Source organism: Oxyura jamaicensis (genome assembly GCF_011077185.1).
Source record: "Oxyura jamaicensis isolate SHBP4307 breed ruddy duck chromosome 5 unlocalized genomic scaffold, BPBGC_Ojam_1.0 oxy5_random_OJ106426, whole genome shotgun sequence".
NCBI lineage: Eukaryota > Metazoa > Chordata > Aves > Anseriformes > Anatidae > Oxyura > Oxyura jamaicensis.
In genome coordinates this window covers 29742-57583 of record NW_023303952.1, presented here as the reverse complement: position 1 = coordinate 57583, position 27842 = coordinate 29742, and the positions used below count along the sequence as shown (strand labels likewise).

The window sequence follows — 27842 nt, the reverse complement described above, 5'->3', positions numbered from 1 at the left end:
CTTGCTTCTTGAAAAGAAAAATCAGTCCTCCTCCTTTATAGGAGGAACAGTGTTCCTCTGTGTACACATTTATACAGAATGGTCATGGAGAGGGGCAGCTGTAAGGCAAACAAATGACACCTGCTATAGGACTAAAACCGTTCAAAATAACTTTATAAATTCTGTCACATTTCTGCTTTGTACATCAGTTCAACCTTGTCCCTCGAGCTTGTTACTGAAAATTCACGTTTGCTTTTTGTTTCATTTTTCCTGAAAGGCAGACACAAAACCAGCCATCAGTGCATTATTTACAGAAGTGCAACATAATATCTCCCACCCCCAAAATTAAACTTTTCACGAACAAGGTATTTCCAACAGGATGTAAATAGACACCACGGGTTGAGCAGTGTTTCTGAAGTCAATTTATAAAGGTTAGCTTGTTTCTGCAATCCCCAAATGACAGAGCGAGTAAAGCTTCGCTCATCATCGAGCAGGCTAAAAATACCACATTTCAAGTATTAAATTAAAAGTTTCTAAAGACAATCCATATTTTGATAAATAAACAAGGGAAACAGTATATAGCTCTCAATATACTGTATATGAAAAGTGGTGTCCAGTTTCAAACTTTTAACAAGACAGGTGCACGGGCCAAAAACGTGATCAAAATAACCCTGAAAACGGTAGCAATCCGGGAGTCCCAAACATTAATCTCTTCTGTGTTTCCCCTGGAATTACTCTGCTGGTCTGAGGCATCTGATTGTTATTGAGTTCTATATCTGTAGGTAATCAAAAAAAAAAACAAACACCAACAAACCCAAGCTCATTCCCATATGGAAACAATTCAAAAGTAGGTTCAGCAGATAAATCCTATTATAATCTTGCTTCTCTGCATTTTGTTTTTGATGAGATGTTACTGCAGATCTGCTATTTCTTCTGGAATAATGTTCTCAGTTCATAAAGTTCAATTCAAGTCATTCTGGCCGCAGCCTGCTCTCAGTTTTCCACTTCACGTGCATCTTCACCATCAGACTTCTTGTGTTTCCTCATATGTTTGTATTTTTCCACATAGGCCTTCACCAGATTAGCTACCTTCATAGGGTTGATCTCTCCGCTTTTGCTGTGGCAGATCTACAAGAGATTAGAGAAGGCATTCAGTCGCTTAATGGTATTACAGCAGCTCAGGCAGCCAAGTAGTGATCAAGAAACCCTGAACTTCCCAGGAGAACTGATTCCTGCATAGGCTCCTGGAGTCTCAGACCAGGACACAAAGCAGAAGACTCAACAAGAATGACTGTTTTCCGCCAACACTGGGGTAGGTCTAACCCTCCGCGTTTATTTGTAAAACCTGAAATGCATCTTGGACTAAATGCACTCGGGCAAGTTATATCAAACCCTTCTGCGCTGTGGTAACTGCTATCCATGTCCTGTCCTAAAGAGTTCAGCCTCTGTTGCGTTGCAATAATGAAGCTTTCAGCTCTGATATATCGAAGAGTCAGAACAACCTGGCCTGACGGCTTACACACCTCTGCGGAAATCATTAGCCAATCACTACACCCACACAAACCATATTAAAGAACACCACAGTAGTTATGCTCGATCTAAGACCAGTTAAGAACTCCCTCCAAAAAAACAGGAGATACCCTGTAACCCTAGCTGGCCTTCTTCTGCACAAGTAATATTTAGCCTCAAGAGCTGGACACTGTTGTACTCCCACACCTCTCCATTGCTCAGGAAGCACAGCGCTCACTGGTAATATTTCACTTCATGAATTCCAGAGGCAGCTCGAGTGCTTCCCTACTGAGCACTAACTGAATATATCTCTGAAAGTAAAATTATTCATTTTTATCACGGGCTTTTCTGTGGTTTCTAATTAACATACCAAACTGCACTGCAATTGTCCAGCAAATCCTATGCAATGCATAGTAAATGAGTGTTTATTTCCCATTTTTCTGATGGTTTTGAGGAAGTGATGTTCAGATTGAAAGAATTTGGCAGTTTTGAGGGCCCATTCCGAGATATGTAGGGTCTGTTCACTTTCTCCCAAAGTACTAAAAACTTAATCATTGTTCACAGGGACTTCAGCTGCAGCTGGTTTTGCTCAGGTGTTCTACAAACCGAATTTGCTTTTCATGTTGGTCATGCAGAAGATGTAAAATTGCAGACATTATCTCAGGAATTGTTGTTTATGATGGAATTTCCTAGTGATAGCAGGAAGGCAGAGCGGGGAGAAAATAACAGTTCTCCAGGGTATCATTTAACTGCCTCAATTACAAGAGCATTAATTGCTTTCACATGACAACATGCATTTGTTTGTTGATAAGGTTTTTTTTTTTTTTTTTTTTTTTTTTTTTTTTTACCCACAATCTAGTCAGCACTAAGATTTGAGACAAAAGTCAGCGTCAGCCAAATTGCAAAGCCCTCTTCTAAAGTTCAGGGACATCACAGGTGTCCAAGGAATTTATACACAAAATATTTTCTACCTTTAGGAGTAACAGCTTGACAATTCAAGTTGAAATTCTTCATGAAAGAGAATTAACAACTCCCTCAGAGGCACGTGCCATGTAACACTTCAGCTCAGGCAGCTTAAACTTCAATGTTCTGTGTCGCTGACTACATCTTACAAAAGGGACACCCTTGAGCGCTCTCAGTGGCACTGCTCAGTCCTGCTTGGAACAACTTCACCACAAGACTGTAGAGTCCAGGTCGGAGTCCAAAAATCTGCTATTTCAGTAACACCACGTAACTAGCAAAGCTTGCAAGTGCAATCCAAAGTACTGCCACTATTTTATTACCTGCACGGCTCCTCCCCTTCACAGTCACCTTACCTTTTGCACAGCTTTTCGAAGAATGTTCTTATACTCCTCCTTTGTAATCTCCCTCTTCTGGTAAAAAGGTTTAATGGCAAGTTTCACTTCTTCCACAGCCCTTTCCTGCATGTGAAGCTTCTTCATGTACTGCACAGCAAAGAGAAGTTCATTACCTTGTCTTCGCCTGAGAATACTTTCAGAACCTATTCTTCTTAGAAATGCTCAGACAATGAAAATACTCATTTCACCTTTCAACAAACCAAGAGCTAGCCTCAAAGCAATCTCCTTCACTGTACGTTGCAGTCTTGAAACAAACCATGATTCATTCAGTGAGAAAACCTTGTTCTGTTCAACACTATTCTGTCTTAGAGTACATGTTTTAAACAAGCAAACACAACATCTTGATTTGCATCTCCTCCTTCCCTTCCCACAGCTCTGGAGTAAACATACGTCCATCAAAGAGGCTATCAGAACCTAAAAGCAGCAGGTCAGAGGCATAAATATAAAGCTCTGCGTAGCTCTGAAGGTGCTCTGACATAAGAACATACTCTATCAAGACAAATTCATAGAAACTGCTGCTGAAATGGAGGTTCAGTTGAAAACATCTCCTCACCAATTTGTTTTTAACTTTATGGTAGAAAATAGAATAACTGGCTAAATAACTGTTCTTATGTTAACATGCACTGTGAGTTTACAGCAGATGGTCTGTACGGCAGATCCAAAACTCCGCAGCAAGGGACTAGCACTGCTAAATCTCCAATGTTTTTTTCAGTGCTGATTAACAGCAGGACGCAGTCCTACCTCTCCATAGGACTGTCACAAGAACTGATGCTCATTTCAAAGCTGAACAAGAGAGGAGAGCACCGGGCGTTTGGACATTCTGGTTTCTGAAAGCAACTTTCAAACATTCACGCAAGAAAGTTTCAGAACTGTAAGGATAAATTAGCTGCTTTAACCCCTCTCAGAGAGAGGACAGAGAAAGTTATAAGACCTAGCGTTTATAAAAGTCATTAAAAACTTTAAAATTTCAAATAAGCAGCTCATTAACGTATTGTTTCTAATTTCTAAAGAATGGGTAATGCCTTAATTAACAGAACCGTGGCCTGCATGTGCAATTCCAGTTAGGCATTTGCTCCTTGAGAGCATTTACTCACTTCCTCGTTCTTAGTTTTATCCACTGGAGGTTTCGGTACTTTGATCTTTTCTTCTGCGTTTCCAACAGAAGCAGCTTGAATTCCTGGTTCAGAGGCAGTGGCCAGGCTGCCCGGCTCTGGAGTCAGGCTCTGTCCCGCCACGCAGCCAAGCGCTGGCAGGCTGCCCTGCATGATGAACTGAACCGTGGGCTGGCTGACGGGAGCGTAGGGGGGGAGGCTCGAGGGCAGAGGTGGCGTCAAAGGTAGATTTTGACAGAACACCTGTGAAACAGAGACCGTTTTGTAAATGCATGTCCTCGAAAGAGAGAGCATCAGATCCGTATTTTCAGAGCAATTTTTACCCACTGAAACAGGTGAGTCATTAGCAGGGTAAATCAGGGAGGCTGCAGTCCACCCCTCATCTAGGTCTGTGTGCGCCAACTAGCAGGAGCCCCACACAGCATTTCACTGGGGGGCAGCACAGAGGCAAGGACTGATGGCACAGACCAATGCCACCAGGCCATTTTATTTATTTTTTATTTTTTACAGCCTGATTGCTATCAGCGAGATGCTCAGAGCTTCTCAAGCAACACAGTTGTTCATCAAGGAAGTGCTGAAAATGGAAGCTGCACACACGGTGCAGAATGAAAGGGAGATGTGCTTCTTCAGCTGTAAGAATCACTCGAAAGATTAAATGATTAGAGGATTGCTGAGGCGTATGGGCTTTATGAAATGCACTACACGCAGAGGAAGGAGAGCTCTGCCATGAGGGGAGGGTGTTGTACAACGAGGGCACAGATGAGGTGGGATGCCTTCCATGACACTGGGCTGTCAGAATAGGAACCAACCTGAGAGGAATCTAGATCAGGAAACATAGGCTCGGGAATCATATAATTGGTTGGAGGAGGCTCATTTAACTGCACCTGATTTAACGTTTGGTTCAAGTCCTCTGCCTTCCAGGCCCCTTCTTTTGCTCGCTGAAGTTTGTAAAACGGCATCCCTAGGTTCCCAAAGAGAAGGAAAAAAAAATGAGAACAAAATAAACCTTGTGGGTCAAAGATTCAAAGCAGTTATACATAAAAAAACAACAGTGAAGATGGTTCTAACAACAAGGCTGGCTATTAAAGGACTTTGTTTAGCAATCATCAACATTTTAAAGCTGATAAGAGAGGGCTTATCATCCACTTGTGCAATTGTTTTTTTAGTGGGTTTCTGTGAGAGGAACCAACGAGAACCACACAACTGTCCATACACATAGCACAGGGCTCCCAAGTTGCGCTGTTCCAAGCAGCTTTGGCTTAGCAGAGCTCACAGGAGCAAGCTGTATGAATAATCTTAAATTCTGAAGGATAAATCATTCTAGTTAAATGCAGGAAGCATGGCACACAGACTGTCAGTTCAGAGATCAGGTTGCAGTATGTGCTCCACAGCCAAACAAGTTGCCACTGGCTAGCCGAGCTGCTGAAGTGACAGCACCGATTCATTAACGTGATTCACCTCGTGTTTTTGGCAGGTGCAAAACGCTGGCTTTCAGGATTGGGAACCACAGCATCACCCCAGCTCAGATGACAGAGCTATTACACTTACTTAAGCTGGGCACCTAAACCCTAAGCCTTACGCAGCCTGCTCCAACTGCTGCTTGTTTTCCCAAAGAGACTTACGTGGAGCTTTTCCAGCAGACAACGCACCGCTCTCTTCCTCTTGAAGATTCCAGGTCACTCTTTTCACCGGTGCTTTAGATTTCAGTGCGGGGCCCTGAGGTACCACCTCCAGTTCAGGTTTAGTGAAATCACTGGTTTTCTCTGCTGACACAAGGCACTCATCTTTAACCTCTCTCACACAATCTGTTATTTTGCTTTTGGATGAGCTTTGAATTGGCTCAGCCTCAGGTTGAGCTTGGACGATAACCTCTTTCTTTGGAGGTGGCTCCATCAGAGGCGGACACAACGCCGTATTTTCTATTTTAACTGTAATCTCCAGGTTCGTATTGCTACAGCTACCAAGTAATGCTGGATCACTGGTAGTCATTAATTCAGTTTCAGCCAAAGAATCCATGTTGCCAATTGGAACACAGCTGTTTGTGATCTCTGGCACAAGGAATGCAGCTTCACTTGCCACTTCCTCACAAATAGGCTCTACCTTTATAGTTTCTTGGGCCTCTCTCTGTTGAACAGAGGTCTCAGCCTGTACTTCCTCAAGTTTGATGTTGGGTTGGATGGTTATGGAAAACTGCTCTAGTACTAGCTCTTCCTTCGGCTCCTGTTTGAAGGAATGGGATTGCTCTGGACACCTGGGTACATCTTCAGCTGGAGGCTTTTGATCTTTTTCTGGCTGGGGAGGAACCGAGGTCTCTTTAGACCTGTGTTTTCTTTCTTTGGAACGTGATCTCGATCGTGGTCTTTTTTCTTTTGATTTGCTGCTTTTGTGCTCCCGAGATCGAGATGCAGACCGAGACCGGGACCTCCACTTTCTCCTCTCTCGAGACCTGGATCTTGATCTCTTTCTCTCTCTGGACCTCAAGCTACTATCTTTTTCATACCTTTCATAGCTTTTGTCTCTCCTGTGTTTCCGCCTCTTAGTCCTTTCAGTGCTATTCGAGCGGGAACGATCCCTCCGTCTAGATCTTGACCGAGACCGCCTTTTTTTCTTCCTGTTTTCGTAAAACTCAGAAGTACTTCCAGGACTACCTGAACGTGACCTCGATTTCCTTCTCTCCCTAGACCAAGAAGATTTTGCCTTTTTGTCCTTAGTTTTATCCTTCATTTTCTTTTTTTTTGATCGCTCATGACTGCTGGAACGGTCAGTAGAAGACCTCCTGCTCTTGGGTTTCGAGGTATGTGTTTTGCTGTGCTCTTCTCCACCTGACCAAGACGTAGATCTGGAACTTCGGTCCCTCGAGCGTGCTCTGCCCCTAGACCCTGATCGGGATCTCTTACGCTCTTTGACAAGTGCCTTTTTCCTCTTCATCTTCTTCCTGCTCCGGGAGCTGGAGTTCGAACAGGATCTGGAACGTGATCGCCTATCTGTTTGTTCCGTCTTTGGGACTTTTTGCTGCCCATCATTCTTTGAGGGACTTTCTGGTTCTGGTTCTAGTTTCACGCTAATATTAGGTCTGATTAATTCTTCAGCATTAAAGAACACATTGGGGCCCTCTCTACCTTCTTCCTTTAAAGGCTCTGCATTAGAGATTTGCTTAACAACAGATGAAGTGCAAGGACTGCTTAGAAAGTCTTCCTCATCCATATTGTCTCGTTCCTCTGTATCAGAAATCTGTTCTACAATCCTGCTTTCCGCCGGCATGTCTTCATGAGACTCTGTATTACTAGATGGTACATCAGATTCAGCCCCAGACCCAAATATGTTTTCTACTGTGTAAGGAGTGAATCGACGAACAGTTTGAAATGTTTGAACTTTCGGATTTTCAATGGAAATAGTCCTGGTAATATTAGTTAGTGGGATCCCTGAGCCAAGCCTTTCAGGACTACTGCTTGCCGAACTCGAGTCTGACCCTGTTGGCTCAAAGGGATCATATATTTCACTTTTGACTTGCTTCTTCTTAACTGAGAAAAGGGGTGAAGGAGTCTCTTTCTGTTGCACTTTGTCATCCACAGGGCGGAAGGTGTTACAAAATCCTGGGTTAGACAGTCTGCTGGAAGGCCCTGCATTTCCAGGAATATTAATTTTAAAACTCTCAAAAGAGCTCGGGCCTTTGTTTCGTGAAGTGCCCAGAAGCGATGAACTGCTATACACACCTGCATTGGTAGAAAAAGATACCCCGCTTGTACGTGTTTGCTGCTGAGATTCCTTGGCATTTGACTTCTGACTTTCCACCCGGCTGCCCTTTCCCGGCTGATTAGTGCTCTCTTTGCCAGTCAGCTGGGTTATACAGGAGCTGGGGATGTCGCAGCTTTGGCTTCCTGTGGGTTCTGGCTCCACCTGCTTGCTGCTGGTTTCCTTTTTAATCTTTGGTATCCTGGGAAGCTCAAAGATGTCAATTCTCTTGAGAGGTGGTTTTAATGGTTGCCTCACAGTTACAGCTTTAGAACCAGAATTCAAGTTACAGCTCGGGGGCTTTGAAGATGAATTAGTGGGGGCAAAGGTTTTAGAGTTTCCATTAAATCTGGGCATTTCATCTGACTTGGAGCCGTGCCCACTCAGGCTAGCTATACTGTGAGTCTGAACAGACCTGGGCATCATTGAAAATTCCGATTTTACAGTTGACTTTTCCGATGTAGCCTGTGCAGGGTTTGCTGCAGGCTCAACCCTGCTCAGGGAGGGTGAAGGTGATGAAAACAAACTTGATGAGGTGGGTCTAGTGCGAGTATTCAGCCCCAAGGAAACTGAAGGTCCAGCAATGGAGCTGCTTGCCATGGTCCCTGAGTGCACTGTACTCAGCTGGGGTTTACGTCCTGAATCATCATCCACTCTTGAGTCTTTTGTTGATTTTCTGTGAAGTGGAGCTACGGCACACAAACAAACAATTAAGCTTTTCAAGATGTATTTATCATTTTTCCCCCCAACACGAAAAGAAGCACAGAGGTAATTATTTTAAGTTCCATTTTGGTTTGTAGACATACCACACAGTAATAAGGCAGTCCAACAGTTCTTTCGATCAGATGCACAAGGGTTGCTGTCAGACTATGGCACCTCTGAGGTAAATGCCAATATTTAGGAAATACTGTTCTATGGGTCTCACTAGGTTTGCGTTTATTATCCTATAGTTGCCGACTGATAAAAATGACTAACATAGGATGCTATACGTTATATACTACTATATAGTATATAGGTTATACGCTACAGAGCACATACTTTTGAAATAAGACCAGGGCGGATGTGGATAAAGCAGACTAATTACAAAATCAAGTGCCAAAACCTTACCTGCCTTCTTTGCTGTCAGAGAACCATCTCTGTTGATGACCACATCAGAACTACTCATCATGAGTAAGCTCTGTCCAGACAGGATACTTCCCAACAGATCAGGCACGGGGGCAGCTTCTGCTTCTTGATCAGGACTCAAGGCAGGTACACTGCTTCTGCATGTTTCAGAGGGGTTACATTTCCTTTACTCTTACAGCACTTGTTCTATACACACACATTACATTAAAAAGAAACCAAAACCAAGGGCATAAACAAACAGAGGTCAGCCAGGGAAATTCACTGATAGTTTTGGCTTCACTAGAATAATTCTGCTCCCATCTCTCTCTGACAAAGAGGTTGAGGTATTTACTTCTCCCAGGAATACCACCAGATTGGTATTATTATGCACTTCATGAGACCTTTGGTAAGCAAATGCTTTTCATCTTATTTAAGAATGACGCTCACTTTGTAACGTATCAGGACAGAGCACTGTTCAGTGCTACAGAGATACTTCCATCCCAGCTGTCTCTTCTCCCCACCAAAACGGGATCACAGGCATGTTAGTCAGACCTACACTACTATCTAAAAAACCTGATGCAATTTAAAGAAGTGTTTAGCATCAGTTGTTGGAATACACATCGGTGCCTACGAGTAGGGTAGGTAGGCTGAAAAACAGCAGTATTCCTACATATGGGATAATGCAAACACTCCCCTTTATGCATTACACAATCTTAAGAAAAGAGTTTTAACTGCATCTTCTCTGGGTTTAAAGCACGGTTTTACTGGATTCACATTTTATGAACCATTTTGGGGGGATTAAAAAAGTTTGCGTGCTTTTGGTGGTTTCTTGTTTTTCTTTGCTTGTATGTCTAGTGGAATTCTGGGTTTTATGTTTGTCTTAAAAAAAAGGGGGGGGTTCAAATGGAACCAATAGACTCGGCTTTTCTAGGGAGCTATACTTCATTTCCGTACAACAAAGCAAGGTTTCCGAACAACGTACACCAAAAATCTGTAGCATACAACAGAAAGAGAATATGGGAGGGCTAAAAGCAGTGGCTACTTAAGCCAGATGAGGAAACTCACTGTGGTTCAGGCAAATCAAACCTTTAGAAAAGCTGAATTTCAGCTGAATAGTTCTACCTTTTGAACAACATGCTGCTAGAGCTACTTCAGAGGACATGCAAAGCTTCCTGGAAGCCTTCCTTCAGGATGGAGATAATAGATTTCCATGGTAACTTGGGATATTTCTGTACTTTTCCTATCTGAATCCCAAGAAACAAACATTTGCCTTAAGTCAGATGCATTAGAAGACAGCCATGTAAATCTCTTACACCCTTCAACAGCCTAAGATGAACTCTCTGCATTTCTGCTAGTCTTCAGCTCCCTCAGCCTTGCAGTTTTCCATGACTTGGTTGTTACCTGCTCCAGGCATTTTCCTCATCCCCGTTCTTCTCACCACGCCCCTCTCCCTGTGCCCTACCTCTCTGCACTGCATCCTGTGCCCCCAGTCCTGAAACCCCACTGGGGCTGGTAGTGGCAGGCGCACACACGCGCATGCATGCAAGCACACACAAAATAAATTACCTGTCAGACAGCAAAGCAGAGCAATTGTTCAATTATAGATTCAAACAAACAGTTTCTTCCAATTTTCTGAGCTCCAACAGATGACAGAGGACTAAAGTGATGTGGCTACACCCCTCATTCCCTCCTTTGGATGTGCAGCTAGCTTCCCCTGCCTTCCCAGATATGGGAGCAGGTCGTTTTGTTTGTTTGTTTTTTAAAGTTATTGAGACTAAGAATTGTTTTGTAACCCCATTAGTATGTTTGAAATCCCAACTTGAAAGACTTACAAAATATGTCTGGTAAGAAAAAAGTTAAATGAGAATGATCACCTGTCCTTAGAGTCATTACACAATTAAAAAAATAAAAATAGCACTTGATGGGTTTTTACCTGGGAAGTCCTACAGAAACAGGTCTAGCTACAGGACGGTGAGACCTCAAAGCTGACTGGGAGAGAACTCTCCTTTTGGCACTCACTGGTGAATCAGGATTTGCTGGAACTTCTTCATTGCTGTGGGTAAAACATACACACACAAACTCTGAAATTACTGCCAAATGGATGAAGAAGATAATATTATAACATGTATGGTTAGAGATACATAAAAAAGATCTGTGCCATAAATTTATTTTCTCTTGACTAATAAGTAGAATTGTAGAACAGCAGTTACTGCGTACTGTTACACAGTAGAATTCTACATTTGAATCTTGTGAGAGATTTTTTAATATTAAATGGGTAGTTTCCTTCTAAGAGACTGTCATAAAATGTCTGCTCAGTAGAAAATTAAATTTCACCAGCAATAACTTAAGATACCCCCTCACCAAATTTCAGAGCTTAAGAGCGATAAAAACGATGGCACAGGGAGATTCCTCCTGAATTTAAAGCACCTGGAGAAGGGGAGATGGGGAAACAAGAAACATCAAGAATTCCACAGGTCCACTGAATTCTACACGAAGTCACTGTTTATCACATAACATAAGTGATAGCTATCTTTACTTAAAGTAAACAATTATTAGGATCTGACTCCTTCATTCTCTAGCCTTTAAATAGCCTCATAGATCTTATTAAAGATTTTCATGCAGCTTATTTCAGCAAACCTCTTTAAAGAAGGCTGATTCTTTAAGAGCTCAGCAACTCAGCCAAGGAGGGAAGGAAGAACAAGTACATCATTACATTATTGTGAACTGTGTATCCAAAGTCATTTTCAGGTGTGAGATTTACACTCTTCGCAGAAAGTCACAAGCTCCTTTCCAAAATATAACCCAGTCCTTGAATTTTTCCCGTATTATAACATCCCATGTTTCACAAACTAATGAAGATAGGAATATATCCATGCACACGTGCCAACAACCCAGCGCTAATGAAATTAACTTTGGATTATGGTCAAGGACCTGGGATCTTACCTCTCATAAGGATCCAACTCATATGGATCTCCAAACACGGACAGAGAAGCTGCACCAATGTCTGCCCTCATCAGACCAAGTGAGGGCTCCGTTGGTTTGTACATGGAAGGAAGCGAGGCCCCGCGCATGGGTTTACTAAGACCGAGAGTTCGTGCAATACGGGAGCGAGTAGTAACCTCATTTTTTACCTGCACAGATACAGAGATGGGTTACTTGTATGCTAGAGGCAGGTACAAAGTCTTCACTTAGAAGTGCAGTGATCAGGTTACTACTGTCAGCAGCAGAAGCGGTACGCATTTATTTTCTGTGTTTGCTTTAAAGCATTTATGGAACTTACCACAGCCTGTATGGCACTTCGTACAGAGACTGCATATATTAACTTAAATGATCAGACAAGTGAAATTTCTACAAATCTATAAGACAGTCATTCAAAATTGTCCTTTCCTTATTAGAGGCTGGGAGCCCAGCTGTCTGTAGAATGTAACCTCTAGTTGAGGTGGCTGAGGACAGAAGTCAAGCTGGTATAGAGTATTCAGTGTAGTTCATATGAGACTGCTACCCACAACTGAAAGGGATTTTGTGAGCCCTTACATCTACTTAACTTGGTTTGCAACAACACAGATGCAAATTTCCATAGCCCGTTAAAAGAAGTGGGTGGTGACAATTTCAGCTGAGCTTACATCAGTACCAAGTAAACACGAGAGCTTAATGGTAAGAGCATAACACAAAGCCTGCAGGACATGCTTTAGTGTGATCCCTGCAGTTCAGGTAACAGGATTTGCTAGCAAATCCAGCAAGCCTGCTTGGAAGTTGCATTTTGCTTCTAGGCACATACACTTTTCTGCAGTACACCGCACACATCCTGCACATACTTCCACCAGAAAAAAAAAATCCACCTTCTATCATTACAAGACAGTATTTTTCCATTGAATATCATGATATAATCCTTTAATAGATAAAATAGCAGAAAATTGGCAGATTCTGATACTGGCAGAGACTCACATGCGATCTTGCTCTTATCTTTTTCCCTCTTCTCTTCTTCATTAAACGCTTGCGTCTCTTCAGCTGCGTCCCTGACGTCTTCTTCCCAACAGAAGATTTTGTCTGAGTTCTTTTTTTGCCTGCTACCTTCTTCCTCCTACCTGATGGGACAGGAGACAACCAAGTACCTAGCTAAATGCTGGTGCTATGTTGTACCCTGTACTCCCCTGTTCGTACCCCCATGGCACACAAAGCAGCTGAAAGTGATCTACCGTGTGCTGCAGCAGTATAAAACAGTGCAGCAGAAAAAAGTGAAGACATTAGGATTTATTTAAAAGCAATCTTTACAATGAAAAGACATAATGGGGAGGGATTACACAGATCTATACATGTACATACACATGTAGCATACTTCTGTAGCTGCACAGGTGCAGCAGCACACAGCTCCTCTAAAGTATTTTGTATGATTCAGGCTTATTTTCCTAAAGCTTTTATTCTTGCACAGGCTTCTGATGCCCTTACCTGTTTTCCTTTTCTGTCTAGCAGGAGCCCGCGGTGTCAGAGGACGCTGGTAAATGGCTGTGTTCAGGCCCGCTACAACTGCCTCAATTGTTTCATCCAGAAGAGAGGACATGAGGTACCTCGGCACGTGCTGGGGGGGATTAGAAGTTACATGATACAGGTATCTAAATGTCAGCATCAAGTTTGGTATAAAAGCATTTTGAAGAGAAAGTGAATTGAGCTCCAAAAGAGAAACACTTATGGCAGCCCAAGCTTCCAGTAAAGCCGTTATGTCACTGTTCTAACCTATTGGCTGTTGGATTAAGGAGAACCTGGCCTGGCCCTTCAGGCTCCCTCACCATTACAAGCCACGGCTAGCTTAATGCCGACATTGTAAAAGGAGTACTCCCACTCGGCAGAACTTTCACAAGTCCACTGAACTGACCTCCGGCCCATCGCACAAGGCATGATCAGCAAGAAGACCAAAAAGCCAACACAGTACGGATACCCCACCAAGGTTCACATTCCTCTCCCTCTCCACAAAAGGGTTGACCCCATTTCAAATATGTTTAACATATTTAAGTGTATGGATTCTGAGGCACTGGTTCCTTCCTTTGGTTGAAAAGAGGTGTCAAGCAGGTTTCTCTCAAAAGCTATGTTAAGTGTGTCATGCCAACTATATTCCTAAAATGTCTCTAACCCCCCTTCCTTCCTTCAGTGACAAGACAGACATTACAAAAACCTAAGGCACCGATTTCAGCCTGCATTAACAGCTATAATAAAGATCATTTCGGTTTCACTAAAAATTTCTCTCCTCCAATTATAATGATTTTGATGACAGATTCAACATGTATACTCCAGAGAGTTAATTAACAGTCTACTGTTCTTCCCAACCAGTAGGAAAGTAAGATGACAGAAAACCTGCACATTTTCTTGCCCAGATTTTGGCATTTGTTTTGCATCCCTCAAGCCAGTCTTCAGGAAAGTTATTTTTCTGCCTGAACTTACAGAATATAGAAGTGTTGCTCACGAATTTGAGGCACTTCACAATCCTAAGTGCATTTTCTTTTTCTTTCTCACCTGACCATTACAACTGGATTATAAGGGAAAGCTTAAGCCACCAGACCTCTCACAACTAACTCTGTCTTTTGCCAGTCTGTACTTCACACTCCAAAAAGAGCCTCTGCACCTAACCCAGCCTGAAAGAAATCCACAGCTAACTGACCGACTTGAAGAAACATTTTACTTTTATCCACTCTTTTTTCCTTTTTTTTTCTTCATAATTTCCTATCTTTGGAAAAAAAAAAAGACATTACAGTCAAAACAAAAATAGCATGTTATTGTCCGATGACAGAAAGCTTATACAGAATTATGGAGCAATTCAGGCTGGACAGGACCAAGGGGTTCCCTAAGGAGGTCTGACCTTTCTGTTCATGGCTAGGATGACACTGAATTCAAACGAGGTTTCTCAGGGCTTACTCAAGCTCAGGGCACTAATGAAGAACCAATTAACATATCACTAGTCCCACAGAGGTTATTTACAGACTCTACTAAGTCACAATATGTTCCTGTGCAAACTAAGGCTACTTATATTTACGCAAGTGAAGGGTAGGTACTTTGGCTAAAGCCAAAGGGGAGGCCAGTCAGGAGATCCCCAGTTTGAAAGTGCTCACTTTGCAGCACAGTAATTGTTACCTAAAGGATCCCAATTACTTCAGACAGCGTCACCTCACCTGTCGCTATTTGTTCAGTAAGCAGTTCCATGAGTAAAGGATTTCAAGTACCTCAGGGATTTGGGATAGTCTCTTGCATAGATTCTGGGGAACCTATTAACGAGGTTGAATTCACACCACCACATCAGCAAGGATGCTAGGATTTGGGTTTGCACTGTTTAATAGGAGGCTAACTGACAAAAAAAATACAATTTAATATTTTTTTTTTCCCTCCGGTTTGACTGAAGGTGGCCAACAGGTCCAACTGCTACTGGGAAGGGGGCAGGAGGACAAACAAGCAAATCCACAAAGGTCAAATAAACAGGCACACTAAAAATAGGAATTGTGCACGAATTATGAACTAACATCTGCTGGGAATAAGAATATAATTTTGCTCACAACTGAAGTAATAAAAATGCAGATTAAGAGAAGAAGTTACTACAGCTTTCAAAATAGACAGAATCTTGCTCGTGTGCTGCAAAGTCACCTGTGTTAGGTCTCAATAAAAACCCCAAACTCTACAACTACTGACCATTTTGCTATGGATGGTCAGCACTCAGACAGGCAAGCTACTTGAGGGGTGGGATGCATTGCAGCTCTCCCACAAGGTTCTTCCAGAAGCTCATTAGCAAAGAATTCCAAATACCTGAATTTGTTGTGCAGTTGTTATCCGGTTTCTGTTCACTGTTGCCCTAACTCGCTCACTCTGCCGAGTCCTGGCTATAGCTCGGGTTCGGACGTGAGGACGTAGCCTGCTAGTGGTAGGAATGACATCAGCCACGAGGGCAGCAACCTCTTCTTCACTCACGTGATCTGTATCTTGAAAGAAAAGATGTCCAGGTCAATTCTCTTCCTACAGGTGAAAGCATTCGAGAATTTTGAACAATAACAAAAAAAAAAAATCTACATTCCCCTTCTTAAGCCAAATGGCCTCCAAACATGGACACAATTCTCTCAAAAAGAAATTAATACAGACACCACCAACACTACTGCAGGCTGCGACACAGAAACAAGGTTTTCAAGGTAAAACAAGACACTGACACCTTGGCAATCTGAGGTTAGGATGCTAATAAATTCTTTGCAGTGTAAATACAACACAATTGCACTAAGGTCCTGGGCTAGCTTCAGGAAGGTTGAAGAACATTTAGAAGAAACTTTTTTTTTTTTTTTAATTAAAATTTGGATTTGCAGTTACAAAAACCCCTTATCAGTCAACAGGTTCAAGAGAAGAATGCCCAACAATTATTCTAAAGCAGATCAAACCAGGGGTTAAACACCTCTTCAAAACAAGACATGCTTCACAGCATTTCAGTCAGGAGAAACTTGTTTACTTTTATTGCACACCACCGAACCCTCACCTGCAGCAGCACTGATACCCATGGGAGCACAGGCTGGACAGAACCATTCATCTACAGGGACTTCACTCAGAGGTGGGTTAAGGCATTCCATATGATACCTTGAGAAAGAAAAAGAAATAAACAAAAATCAAACAAAGTGCTCCTTACCAAGGGAAAAGAGCATTTTACATCTAACCACACAAGAGATAAAACCCTAAGTGCAGATGCATTTTCATAAGCCTGAAACTGCAGTCTGTGCATCTTCTTTTACCCTTCTTCAGAGAAAGGATGCTACCTGATAGTTGTATTCTGGTCTTTGTTTCTAGTATGCATTCTTAAATCATTTTAGGCCCAAATAACACCCTGAAAAGCGACCGGTTTAACCCTCATGGTGTGGTACATGCTTGCCATTTGAACACAACAAGTGTTCAAACACAAGTGGCCAGAGCCAAGACTAGTGGTGGCAAAGAAAAAAGAAAGGAGCTGGTGAAGCACTGACAGGATAGACAATCTGGAAACGACATCAATTTCCTGAGAACCAACGCGGCATCACCATAACTGAGAGTTAGGCACATTTCCCTTTGCATGACTGGGCACCGGTCAGCTGCAATGCCTTATTATGTTGAACAAACGCATTTCATCTCCCCCACAGCTCTTGGTTAAGAAAACAACTCGTGATAAGGACTTCTGCACAAGAGGATGAACTAGGTTGCAGAGCACTGTGCAGCTGGCTGCCTTCATACACCTGCTTGCAGTCTGGAGACCACCACCACTGACTCTAAAACACCATCTTACTGAGGGCTCTGCTCATCCTCATCAAATCTCAAAGGGAAAGGAGAGAATGATGCTCCCTTAGACATTCTGAAGTGTTTTCTACCCAAAGAGAAGCTATCATGGAAAGCCTTTTAACTTTACCCAACTCTGGCTCCATAATTCGCTCTATTCCACTTTCAGCCATTAAATTAAAACACACACAAAGCAACACACATTAGTAGCCCAAAATTTCTAAAGCAATTCACCTTCAAGTTACACTGCTAAAAAGAATTCAAACAGACTTCCCAATAAATGAGATACCTCCCATCAAAACCGAGTATGCAGAACAAGTTCCCCAGCCAAGGAATGGTGGGACACAAAAAAAAACTGCAGAGAGAATACAACTGTTAATTCACCTCCCACCCATTGCTCCAATTTCAGATTTTGTCTTTCAAACCTGTTCTATGAAGTTGTGATTAACTCAATTTGCGACTAGATTGCAAAACCTGCTATTATGTTTAGGCTAAAATGTATTAACTATGAAAGCAGAATGGAATATCGCATCCCTATTGCATGGAAGAGCACAACTGAGCAGATGAGATTTTACGCTCTTTCAGAAACACAAGAAGAAGTTGAAAAATAATGTTTGCAAAAAAATGCTAATTTAGAGTAGCAAAGTATTTTCCTTAACTGGGAAAGGAGAGCTCTTTCTCCAATTGCCAGCTGCCAGGTATGAGGTAATTTCCCTAAAGTGGTATTCTGACAAGTAATATTGTTCAGGCTGAAGTCATAACACAGGTCCTTATAGCAAGAGCTTTGTTAAGCACGTTTTAGACTATCCTTTGGCTTTCTGAAGTCGCATTTGAAAACCCTGGACACTGGAAAACCTATTGCACCAGCGATTTAAGAGCTCCCCAGATACTGAAAGAACCCAATCACGTACAAAAACCTCGTAACAAAACACAGTGCCAGACCTCATGTAAGGGTAAGGTGATATTTGCTTTACAAACAACTCAGAAGTAAATTGATTTTATTCACACTCATTCTCTCAGTCTCATTTACATGCACTTGTGTGCCCACCCCCTCACAAGCACAAACGCTCCGTGCACCCAAGCGCTCTGGCCAGGATTATTTCTGTGCACAACAGCAGACAAAAGACATCAGCAGTCAAGTCCTCTACACTTCTCTTGGGCTCTTTGTGACTGGCAGTGATGAACTGGTTTCAGACTTATTTTCTGGACCTTTAGGGAATGAACGGATGCTTTGGGGGATCTTCTGCCTTACTATTTTGTCTCAGTCCTCACAAATCATAAGAAAAATTAGATCTATGGAACTCAGGAATTTTGGCCACAAAGCTAGCCCTGGTTTTCATTTTGATACCCATCTTCAGGCCAATTTTTTAAAGTGACAGAAAAATCAGGACTTCATAGTGTTTCTGAAGCCAGTACTACCTTCCATATTCATGGAAAGACAGGATGACTCCTTTGGCTGTAAGCCTGATGGAAAAAAACTGATAAAATTTTCAATCCAGTGTCAGGTCAGAGAGAACGTGAAGGAATAGAACTAGGGCTTGAAGCAAGTTATTCCACGTTTTCCTAGGTATGATCTCAGCCACGGACAGCTAGTAGAGACTGCGAGTTCTTTCTTCAGGAAGTGCTTCCAGAGGTGCTATCTCCAGAAGCCAAGCATTTCTAAACAACTTATTTTAGGAAAATTATATGAAAATCAAAAACTGTATCAAACTTGAGTAAAAATCTATGGAATTATTTAGAGAACATACTGAGAGAAAGGAAAGTCTGTGAGTCCAAATAAGACTTATGAAACTTCAGAAAGACCTAAGAGTTCAGATAAGACTTATGAAATGTGTTTTTTTCCCCAAGCATTTTAAACTGCACGTGTTGCTCAGTGTTTTGATGACATGCTTAACAATATTTGGTTTTCCTGATTGTGTCTTCTGTTCAGAAGGTGAATCAATGCATATGGATGCTACAGAACACAAGTACAAAACTAAGCTTACCAGTTATCTTGTAAGCTTGATAAAAGCCATTTTTAAGAGATTATTTAACCAGTTTGTGCAAACAGACATCTCATTTTGTTCAATAGGGGTCTTCTGCCACCACATTGACAATGCTGCAAGACTGATTCAAACAGTGTAGCAAGTTAAAGCTCTAGCAGGAGACTACAGGCCCAAAGTCACATAAGCTCCTTGGTGCCTCTACTGAGCAACTGAAAAATTCTTTTATTTTTCCAGGAGGAAGACAAAAGATGTCAGACACAGAACTAAGCGAGACTAAAATATCATCTAATAGATGTGGCTATACAGAAAATACCTCAAAATTTCATGGAACTGTAAATCTCAAGCTCTTGCACGCAACATTAAAGCCCAGTCAACTGGGACAAGTCACGTGCCTCTTCAAGGAGGCATAAAGACTGCAAATGTCAATCACAGAGGTGCTGTACCCCTTTCACATTTTCCTTACCCTGCATCACAGCCATCGCACAGCAGCAGGCGATCCTCACGGTCACTTCTGCCACACACCTCGCAGAAGGTTGGATCATCCTCTCCGTCGTTACCCTGAGTTTTTGTGTTCTCAACAGGAATCTGGATAAGAAAGGGATTCACGCTGCATGCAGAATATGCCACTTTTAAAATCCATTGTCACATGAGCAATAACTGTGGCAAAACCTAAACATAGGTGAACCAAGTGGCCACCACATACCTGAACCTTCATTTAAATTCATTCAACGCATCTCAGACGTGATCAAATACTTCATGAGATCTATTAAACTTGTCTGTTGTCAGATACTGGCAACCACAGAAAACTATCTTTTAAGAAGCAGTGGAACCAAAAGTTCCTGAGTAAGATCAAAAGTAGTCAAACAAATAAAAAAATCCCAAAACACAACTGAAGAGAGCAAGCTTAGCTTAATCCCCCTTGATTAACATTTATTTTAATCTCAGTAATTTGTGCTTCTGTTAAAATGCAAACAATAATAAACCATCAGTTTACGAAAACAGACCAAACTCAGAGATGCCCTCTAAAACCCAGTACATTTCAGATACTGATTTAACAAGGGCAATGACAGCTCTTCCATATTCTTTTGTGAGAGACCATCACCACACTCAACCTGTGCCTTTACGAGCTCAACTGCAGCCTCCTCTTCCTCCCTCTCCCCTTACAAGCCCAGCTGCTACACAACAGAGCTGGCAGCAAGACATAAGGAACAGGTCAGGTACGTTTAACCCACATTGTTCCTGTTGGTATTGTACAGTACTTGCACGACACTTGGCACTTTCCCTGTAGGAACTGGCTTATCAGTGCAGAACAGCTTAGAGGCAAACTATACAAAAAATGCAGTTGTGAAAATCCTTTCTGCCTTCTGAGCCAGCAGCACACTTCAATCCACACGCTCTAATGTAGGAAATGTGGTTAAAGATGAGGAAAATTTCTAACAGTGCCTTAAAAGGCAATCTCAAATCAGGAAAAAATTCATCCAGCTACCAACTATCAGACACACGTGCTAAAAAAGTATGCCTTTGAATAGCTATTTTGTGGCCATCTTGTTTTTTACTACAGTAGAAAGCTTACCTTTTTTAAGATTTTACCACCAAAATGCGCCCGAATGCTAATGTACTTAAAGAGGATTCGATCCACTGGACAGGAGTTTGCATTCTAGAAAGAAACAAAATATTTTTCCCCGTACAATTAATACACACCTCTTGATTCGATTTCTAAAAAGTAGAATTTAAATTATTCATGTGATCAGCATTAACGTAATAAGCATTTTAAAAGCTATTGGTATTGACATCTTACGCATTTTGATCTGACTTACCTGTCAAACAACCTTCTGCATCAGAGAAGACATTTTTTTTTTAGAAAAGCATTTATTATATCATTGAAATCATTTAATTATTATTCAATTGCCACAAGAATATCAAAGTTCTTCCAAACATGGCCCTGAAATACTGCTCACGTTGGAGGAAATTTTATTTCTTTGGGGAAAATGAGCAACTCAAAGTCACCTGCAAATCCATCCAGTAATTCTGATTTTCATTACCACAGGCACTGTGTAATTCTCACCCTGGACTATGATTATAGGAACTAGGCAGTTAGGTGGGAGTAACTTTGACTGAAAAATACTGAATTCAGGGCAAACTGCTGATTTAGTAATCTGCGTCTTTCCTGGGTTTAAATGTTCACTGTTGCAACAGACCCTGATCCTGCAGTCACAGCACAGAAGTTAGAGATAAATATATGTCTACACGCACACAGAAAGCCAATACTGTTGGTGTCTTGACATGAAAACAAGATTTTTAAATGCCTAGAAATGCACTTGCTCACAGCACCACAGCTTTCAGAGAACAGAAAGCATCAGAATGGGTACAAGAAGCAGAACCACACTTCTCAAACATGAATCCTGGCATATAAAGCAGTCAACCAAGTCTGCGTAGAAAAGCTCAAGGAAGCAAATATAAATATTAGAGGGATCTGTTCTCATGAAATAACAGTGTGATCAGAGAGAGCAGAGCACATCAGAAGGCTGCAGGAAATAGAGTACAAGCAGCTCACCTTAGACCACTCCACGATGCAGTCCAAGCAGAAGTAATGGGAGCAGTTCTCAGGAGTCCCAACGGCCTGATCTCTAAACGTGTTGAGGCAAATGGGGCAGTTTTCGCCATCCTCATCAGAGGAAACGTTTGCTACGCTTAGGTGTGGCTCTAATTTCAGAGCATCAGTCATTCCCTCCCCAGCAGCCTCAGCTTCTTCCTCCTCCTCTTCATCGTCATCTTCGCAATCTTAAAAAGCGAGAAAGGAAAAAAAACTCTGATATGCTGCAGGGCTCCAGCAAGGGGAGCAAGCACAGGGTGATTTGTAAGGGATGTCAGCTTGTGAAGAATTCCACAGAAGCTTACTTTACAGGTCTGCAAGGGCAAAACACGGCCTCCCCAGTTTGAGGTAACAGCTTTTGCTGGTTTTTACTCCCCCCCCCCCCCCAAGTCCCCTCACTAAAAAGTGATAGATTACCCTGGCAAAATAAATAAGTAAAAGCCCAATAATGTGACTAGTCTTGCAAGAGATTAAAAGGACAGACAGCAGAAAAACAACAGGTTACCACAATGCCAAGATGTGTCAGTATACCACTGAACACAGAGCTTAAAAACAAAATTATCAGGCATCCAACTGAAAAGTTCCAATTATTAAGACACTCCAGAAAACAAGGCACAGCAATACACTTGCCTCCAGAAGAACAGGTTAAACAGTTCACAGGTAAATCACAGTTTTGAGGAGACTTGAGTGCCTTGCTACAGACTGCTCAGAGAAGCTCAATTTTGAGTAAATTTCATTTTAAACTCTCATCGCGCGTTACTGAGAGGTGTTTTCATTTTTAGTACAAAATACAGACATGTCTTAGTGTTCAGACTGGGAAGTTGTCAATTTCAAGAAGCAATGAGAAGTTATGTAGAAACATACCCACTTAAGAAATAAAAGACAAAGAAAACAGGGCCCGTGTGTTTTCTGTTGATTTTTCCTGGCAGGACATGCGATTGATCATTCTAAAAGATGGATTAATTAAGCTTTTCGGCACCTTGCATCAGCTTTTTAGAACTAGCCTGTGTTCAAATCAGTCTAACTAGTGCTTGGAAAACCATGCTCTTTCTTGCCTTCCCAACAAGCTTCAAGATGTGACAAAAAACTTTGTTTATCCATTTGAGTGATTCAGTTTCAGAAGCATATGCATTTACAGACTACGTTTTCAGTAAAATTAATAAATTCAAGTAACATCCCCACTCCTTTCCCAAAGAAGAATTAGTTGTATTCTTCCCTCCTCTCAACGTTTAAAAGCAGTCCTAATTTCTTTCCAGAACTCCCCATCACAACGTTCATTTTCAAGCAAACTGCCACAAACACACTTTTTATAAGTGAAAAAAAAAATTAATTGCTGTAAATCCAACTTTTTTTCTACTCATGCTGGGGCTCCACCACTGTCGGTCCCTCCTGCTGCCTGTTAACTACACCGTTTTAGCTAGTGGATAGCCTTCAAACATACAAATGCTATAAACACCTAGAAATTGGGGAATGTCCCCATTTATTACTGTAGGTTCTGGGCATCACCCTGACACAGCAGCATGGATTTACATTTCATGGTTACTTTCTGGAAGGAAAACTTTCATCCCACTCTTCCTTTAAGTGTTAAAACAAGTATTTCTGTTGTGCATATTAACAGCCTTACCTTCTAATTCTTCATCTTCACTTTCTTCTTTGTCCTCCTCACCTCCCTCTTCCTCAGAGTCATCTTCCTCCTCACTCCCGGTGTCATCTTCTGATTCGCAGCTGTTCCCACCGTTGCTTTCTAAGGAAGAAAGAAGAGGGGAATTTGAAACACGAGTACAACAGCAGAATTCCTGCTCAGGACGCTACGTAGAAAGCAAAACCCCAGATTTCCTCAGTGAGCTTCTCAGTAGTGTCAAAGCCAGCCGCTCAGAGCAACTCAAAGGAAGCACGCCAGCAGTTTGAGATGCAGCATTTAGAAGTAAAACAAAACATTTTTCAGGGAAAGAGAAAAATGGTCACAAATACATCTTCACTTCTTTTGGAAGGTTAAAAAAAATAAATCGGTTCTCAGACCTCCAACTAGAAACGTGGACACGCAGCGAGCCCGCGGTTACCTGTTTCACTGAGGAGTGCCAGACTCTGCCTTTTGCCCTTGCCCAGCGCGGCGTTCTTGTTTATCAGCTCATCCTGGCTGTCATCATCCATGGCAGGACATTGGGAATCCGCTCCCTGCAAGAAGCGGACGGGGGTGAGGCAACACAGCACCTAAGCGAGCGCAGAGGGTATTGCTACCGCACAGGCGCTGAGCGACACTTTGCTCTTTTTATTTTTCTTCTGGTTCGATCTACAACAACGGAGGTTGGCTTTGTGCTGCTGGAAAGCAGCTCTTACAGGAGTCGGACAAAGAAAAGCCCCGTTTAGTTATCCCAGTTTCAGGTCAGAGGTGGCCTGAAACCAGCTCCTTGTGCAACACAGCACAGGGGAAAGATTCAGCTTTGCCTTGGATGACCAAAATAAAGCATAACCAGAACTCCCCACTAACATAGGAGAAGGAAACCTGCAAACACCAAAACCATCCCGCACAGTAGCTGTAAGGAGCAGCATCGCAAGGGGCCAGAGGTCAGCCTGCCCTTTGGATGAGGGCTGACGGGATGAAAAATGCACGTTTCAAACCAAGATACTTCATCCTGCTCAACTCGAACAAAATGAGAACAAAGAGGATGCATTTTAGGTCTTTTTCGACAAAGGCCTTTTCACAGCTCTGTCATGAAATAGGAAAGCCTCAGAGCACACAACCGCAGCGAAGAGGCCACTTCATTGGGCGCATATTAATGCAATCAAATGAATTGCTGTGCATTAGCAGACTGGCAATAAAACTGACAGACACTGAGAGACGGCTCCTGATCCAAATCCATACCGAAGCCCAAACCACAGCTTTCAGCACGCGGTGCTACAAAGCGTCAGGAAAGGAGGATCGCTGCTCTGTAAACAAGCCGTGGATGAGCACAATTCACTGACACTTACAAAGCTTGCTGTCATAACTGAGCAAGGAGGAGAAACTGGATTCTTCTGCAAACGTGGCAAAGAAGTTTCGGGTGCTCTTCTCCCCCTCTCCCTGCTCTGCATTACGCAGCTTGCATATTAAAGTCATTTTTGGAACAAAACATTATGTTTTATTCAAGCTCTCGAAGCACATCCTCACTCGTTCACTCCCTTTTTAGAGCCACGTAGCACAGCTCGGTACTTAAGAGCCTCAAAAGTGCAGGCTTCGCTAAGGCGGGCTGAGTTGTAAACGCAGCCTTCACTGCTCAGGAAAAAAGGCTAAAACGATCAAGCTCCAGGACAAGCGGGTTCCTGGTCAGGATTTCTCCTAACTTCAGCGAGAATCTTGCCTAAGCAGAGGATTAAACTCCTAGCTGTTAATAGGAGCGCTGAAAAATGGTTTTCGTTGGCTGAAAACACGCAGACTCATCAAAAGCCAGTCGCTGCAACGTACCCAAACCAAGCTGGGAAGAACCACTGGTTTCCACCAGGAAGGCGCGCGTTCCAGCACTGCGCACAGATGAATTATTCAGAGCGAAGCCCGCTTACATAAGAACCTCCCAAACGGGAGCTCACAACACGAGGGAACCTTCCAAACCGGCGCTCACGAAGCAAGTGGCGAGGCTGGAGCAAGGGAACAGCACCATTTCGCGAGGGGTGACTTGCGTTTGTCCCAAACCTCATCTGGCAGGAGGTGTGAAGCCCTCTGTGATCCCCCCCACTGCATCCAAGCAGCCACAGATCTCCTGAGCCCCCAAGGAGCCGGCAAAACCAGGTGGGGTTTGCCTCAAGGTCTGGGCAGTAAAAAAAAAAAAATAAAAATCTGATTTCATTTGTGGATAGTTTGAAACAGGTAAGAAGGAGCCAGGCAAAAATGAAGGGGATTCAAGATTTTAAGCTTCAAATGGTGAAAGCAAATATCTCACCGCGTGAACACGCTTCTCAAATCCGGACAGCTGCTCGCAAGGAAAAGGGAAGCGAGGCGGGCTGTGCACTTCATATGATTGCTCGCCCTCCTATTCTTTAAGGACAACAAGCAGCACTTCCCAGTTCTTCTTTTCAGGGGAGATGTTCCAACATCTATGTCACACGTCAGGGCTGCCCAACCTGTACAAAAGAGCAGCGTTCACCCCAGTCCCTATCCTTCCTCCAGCCCGTCAGGAGCTGAGAGCAGCAGATACAAAGTAGAGCGATTCTTACTGCCATGTAAAAGAGAAAAGATGCTGGAGGAGTTTGCGTTCATCCCCTTGAGGCCAACGTCGGCTGCGTGCCTCCAACACAAGGCCAGGATGTGTTGGAGCACCACCCCATTTCCAGGGCAATAGGGAGCACTTTCCTTGAGCTGCATTAGCCATTTCTGCTTGTTTTAATGGAATGTTTCTGCCAGAAGAGGGGTTTGTCAGAGAAGCACCCCGGCTTTCTAAAACCCCCCAGACTGCCACACATGGGGATTCTGACCAGCCAGGAGCACGCTGCAGCCAGGAGGCAAGGGCTAGACACGAGGATAGTCAGAGGCAGGAGATCTGCTGGGCAAGGCGTTTGTTTCAACCCACGGGAGGGGCGCTGGGGACAGTGCCCAGGCAGAGAAGGAGCCAGCTGGGTTTCCTCACTGAATGCTGATCTAATTTCTGGGGTAATTACTGAGCAGCCTTGTTCCGGAGAGCACTTGTAACTAAATTGAAGGCTACTAAATATTCCAGCATGCACTTGCATTGCCATAGCTGCTTTGTTATTATTCTTCCCCCCCCAGCGCACCCTTTTCTTTCTCAAATTGAGAGATGTCACACACCTGGAATCAAGGCCAAGCACTTACAAACTCACCTGCTACATTAAGAGTAAGAAAAAAAAAAAAAAAAAAAAAAGCTGTAAGGGCCATTCCTGTACACAGGGTACCAGCTGTAGCTGGTACCTGCCAGCACCCTCCAAACGTGGACATCATGAGGGGCTGTGCAGGGACTGCAGGCACCTTAAGGAGAGCCCCATTGCCCCGTGCCAGCCTAATGTGCCCAGGAAGCTTTAAAGAAAAGCCCTCTAGGTCTGAATTTAGGTTAGTCTTCCCCCCGTGTATGTTACAGAAAAGATTAACTCTTAAACAGCGGTATCAAAACCGCCCATGCGATGACTTTAATCACCGTAAGCCCTCAAGAACCTACCTGAAAATTAACCCCGGGGGGGGGGGCGGGGGGGGGGGGGCGCTCCCTGCCCGAAACCCTAAGGCCCGGCACCAAACCACCCCCAGAGCCTCCCCGGGAGCTCCGAGGCGCCTTTTAACATAAACCCAACCCCAGCCACGCGTCCCCGGCGCCCCCAGGCACCACACGCCGCCACCGGGGGCTCGGAGGGGGGATAAATAAAAACGGGGGCGGGGCAGGGACACCGAGAGGCCTCAGCACCGGGGGCAGACACCGGGGCCCCGCTGACAGGGCCCGGGAACCCCCAACCAGGCCCCGGTGCCTCCGGACACGGCCCCGGTGCCCCGGTAACAAGACCCAGAGCCCAGAGCCCCCGAACCAGGCCCCGGTGCTCCCCTACGAGGCCCCGGTGCCCGCCCAGCCCCGGCCGCCGCCCCCCACACTCACGCAGGAGAAGGCCCCGGGCCCGGGCCGTGCCGCCGCCGCCGTTCCGGGAGGCACGGCCGGAAACGCTCCCGGAGCTCTTCCGGGTCGCGGCCCGCCGGTGGGACGGGGGGGGAACGGCGGCGGGAGCGAACCACCGCGGGCGTGCGGGGGGGGCGGGGCGGGGCGAGCCGTGCGAGGAGCGGGGTGTACCACTGCGGGGTGGGGGGGGGGGAGGGGCTGTGAGGGGGAGTGGGGAAATGGTGGGGAAATCACGGGGAAGTGATGGGGAAATAACGGGGAAACAGGGAAAACCCCGCGTTAATAAAACGTGAGAGAAAGAGGAGAGTGGTGCGTTTCCCTCAGAGCCCTCCTGTTACCGCACGCGCGCGGGTCCGGCAGAGCGCACGCCGGGGCTGGTTTTGCACCGCCCGTGCTGTTAACCCCGTCAGCCCCGCCGGGTGCCCCTCACACGAGCCCCGGCCGCGGCTGTCCCCGCACAGCCCGGAGTCCGGGCGGGGGGCGAGCCGAGGGCGCACACGCTGTCCTCTCCGAAGTGAGCCCCGTGGTACCGGAGGTACGCGCATGGTATCCGAGGGCACGGGTACATTTCGCATTCCTCTTTAAGGCAGCTGGGATCGAGGCTGGTTTTTTTTTTTATTACTTTT

General features: G+C 44.0%; 1 protein-coding gene across 1 annotated transcript; it reads right to left on the bottom strand.

The window, feature by feature from the left end:
* Positions 1-132: 132 nt before the first annotated feature.
* Positions 133-27303, bottom strand: LOC118157356 (PHD and RING finger domain-containing protein 1-like). Its single transcript, XM_035311640.1, has 18 exons — positions 27199-27303; positions 23692-23806; positions 23256-23375; positions 21593-21819; positions 20612-20695; positions 19502-19623; positions 16290-16387; positions 15578-15750; positions 13241-13370; positions 12740-12879; positions 11738-11925; positions 10728-10847; positions 8798-8952; positions 5581-8379; positions 4843-4919; positions 3941-4201; positions 2805-2933; positions 133-1107 (listed from the first exon to the last, which is right to left on the bottom strand). Exons 2-18 carry the CDS (start codon positions 23780-23782, stop codon positions 973-975), a joined length of 5049 nt encoding a protein of 1682 aa, XP_035167531.1. The 5' UTR covers positions 23783-23806; positions 27199-27303; the 3' UTR covers positions 133-972.
* Positions 27304-27842: the final 539 nt, after the last annotated feature.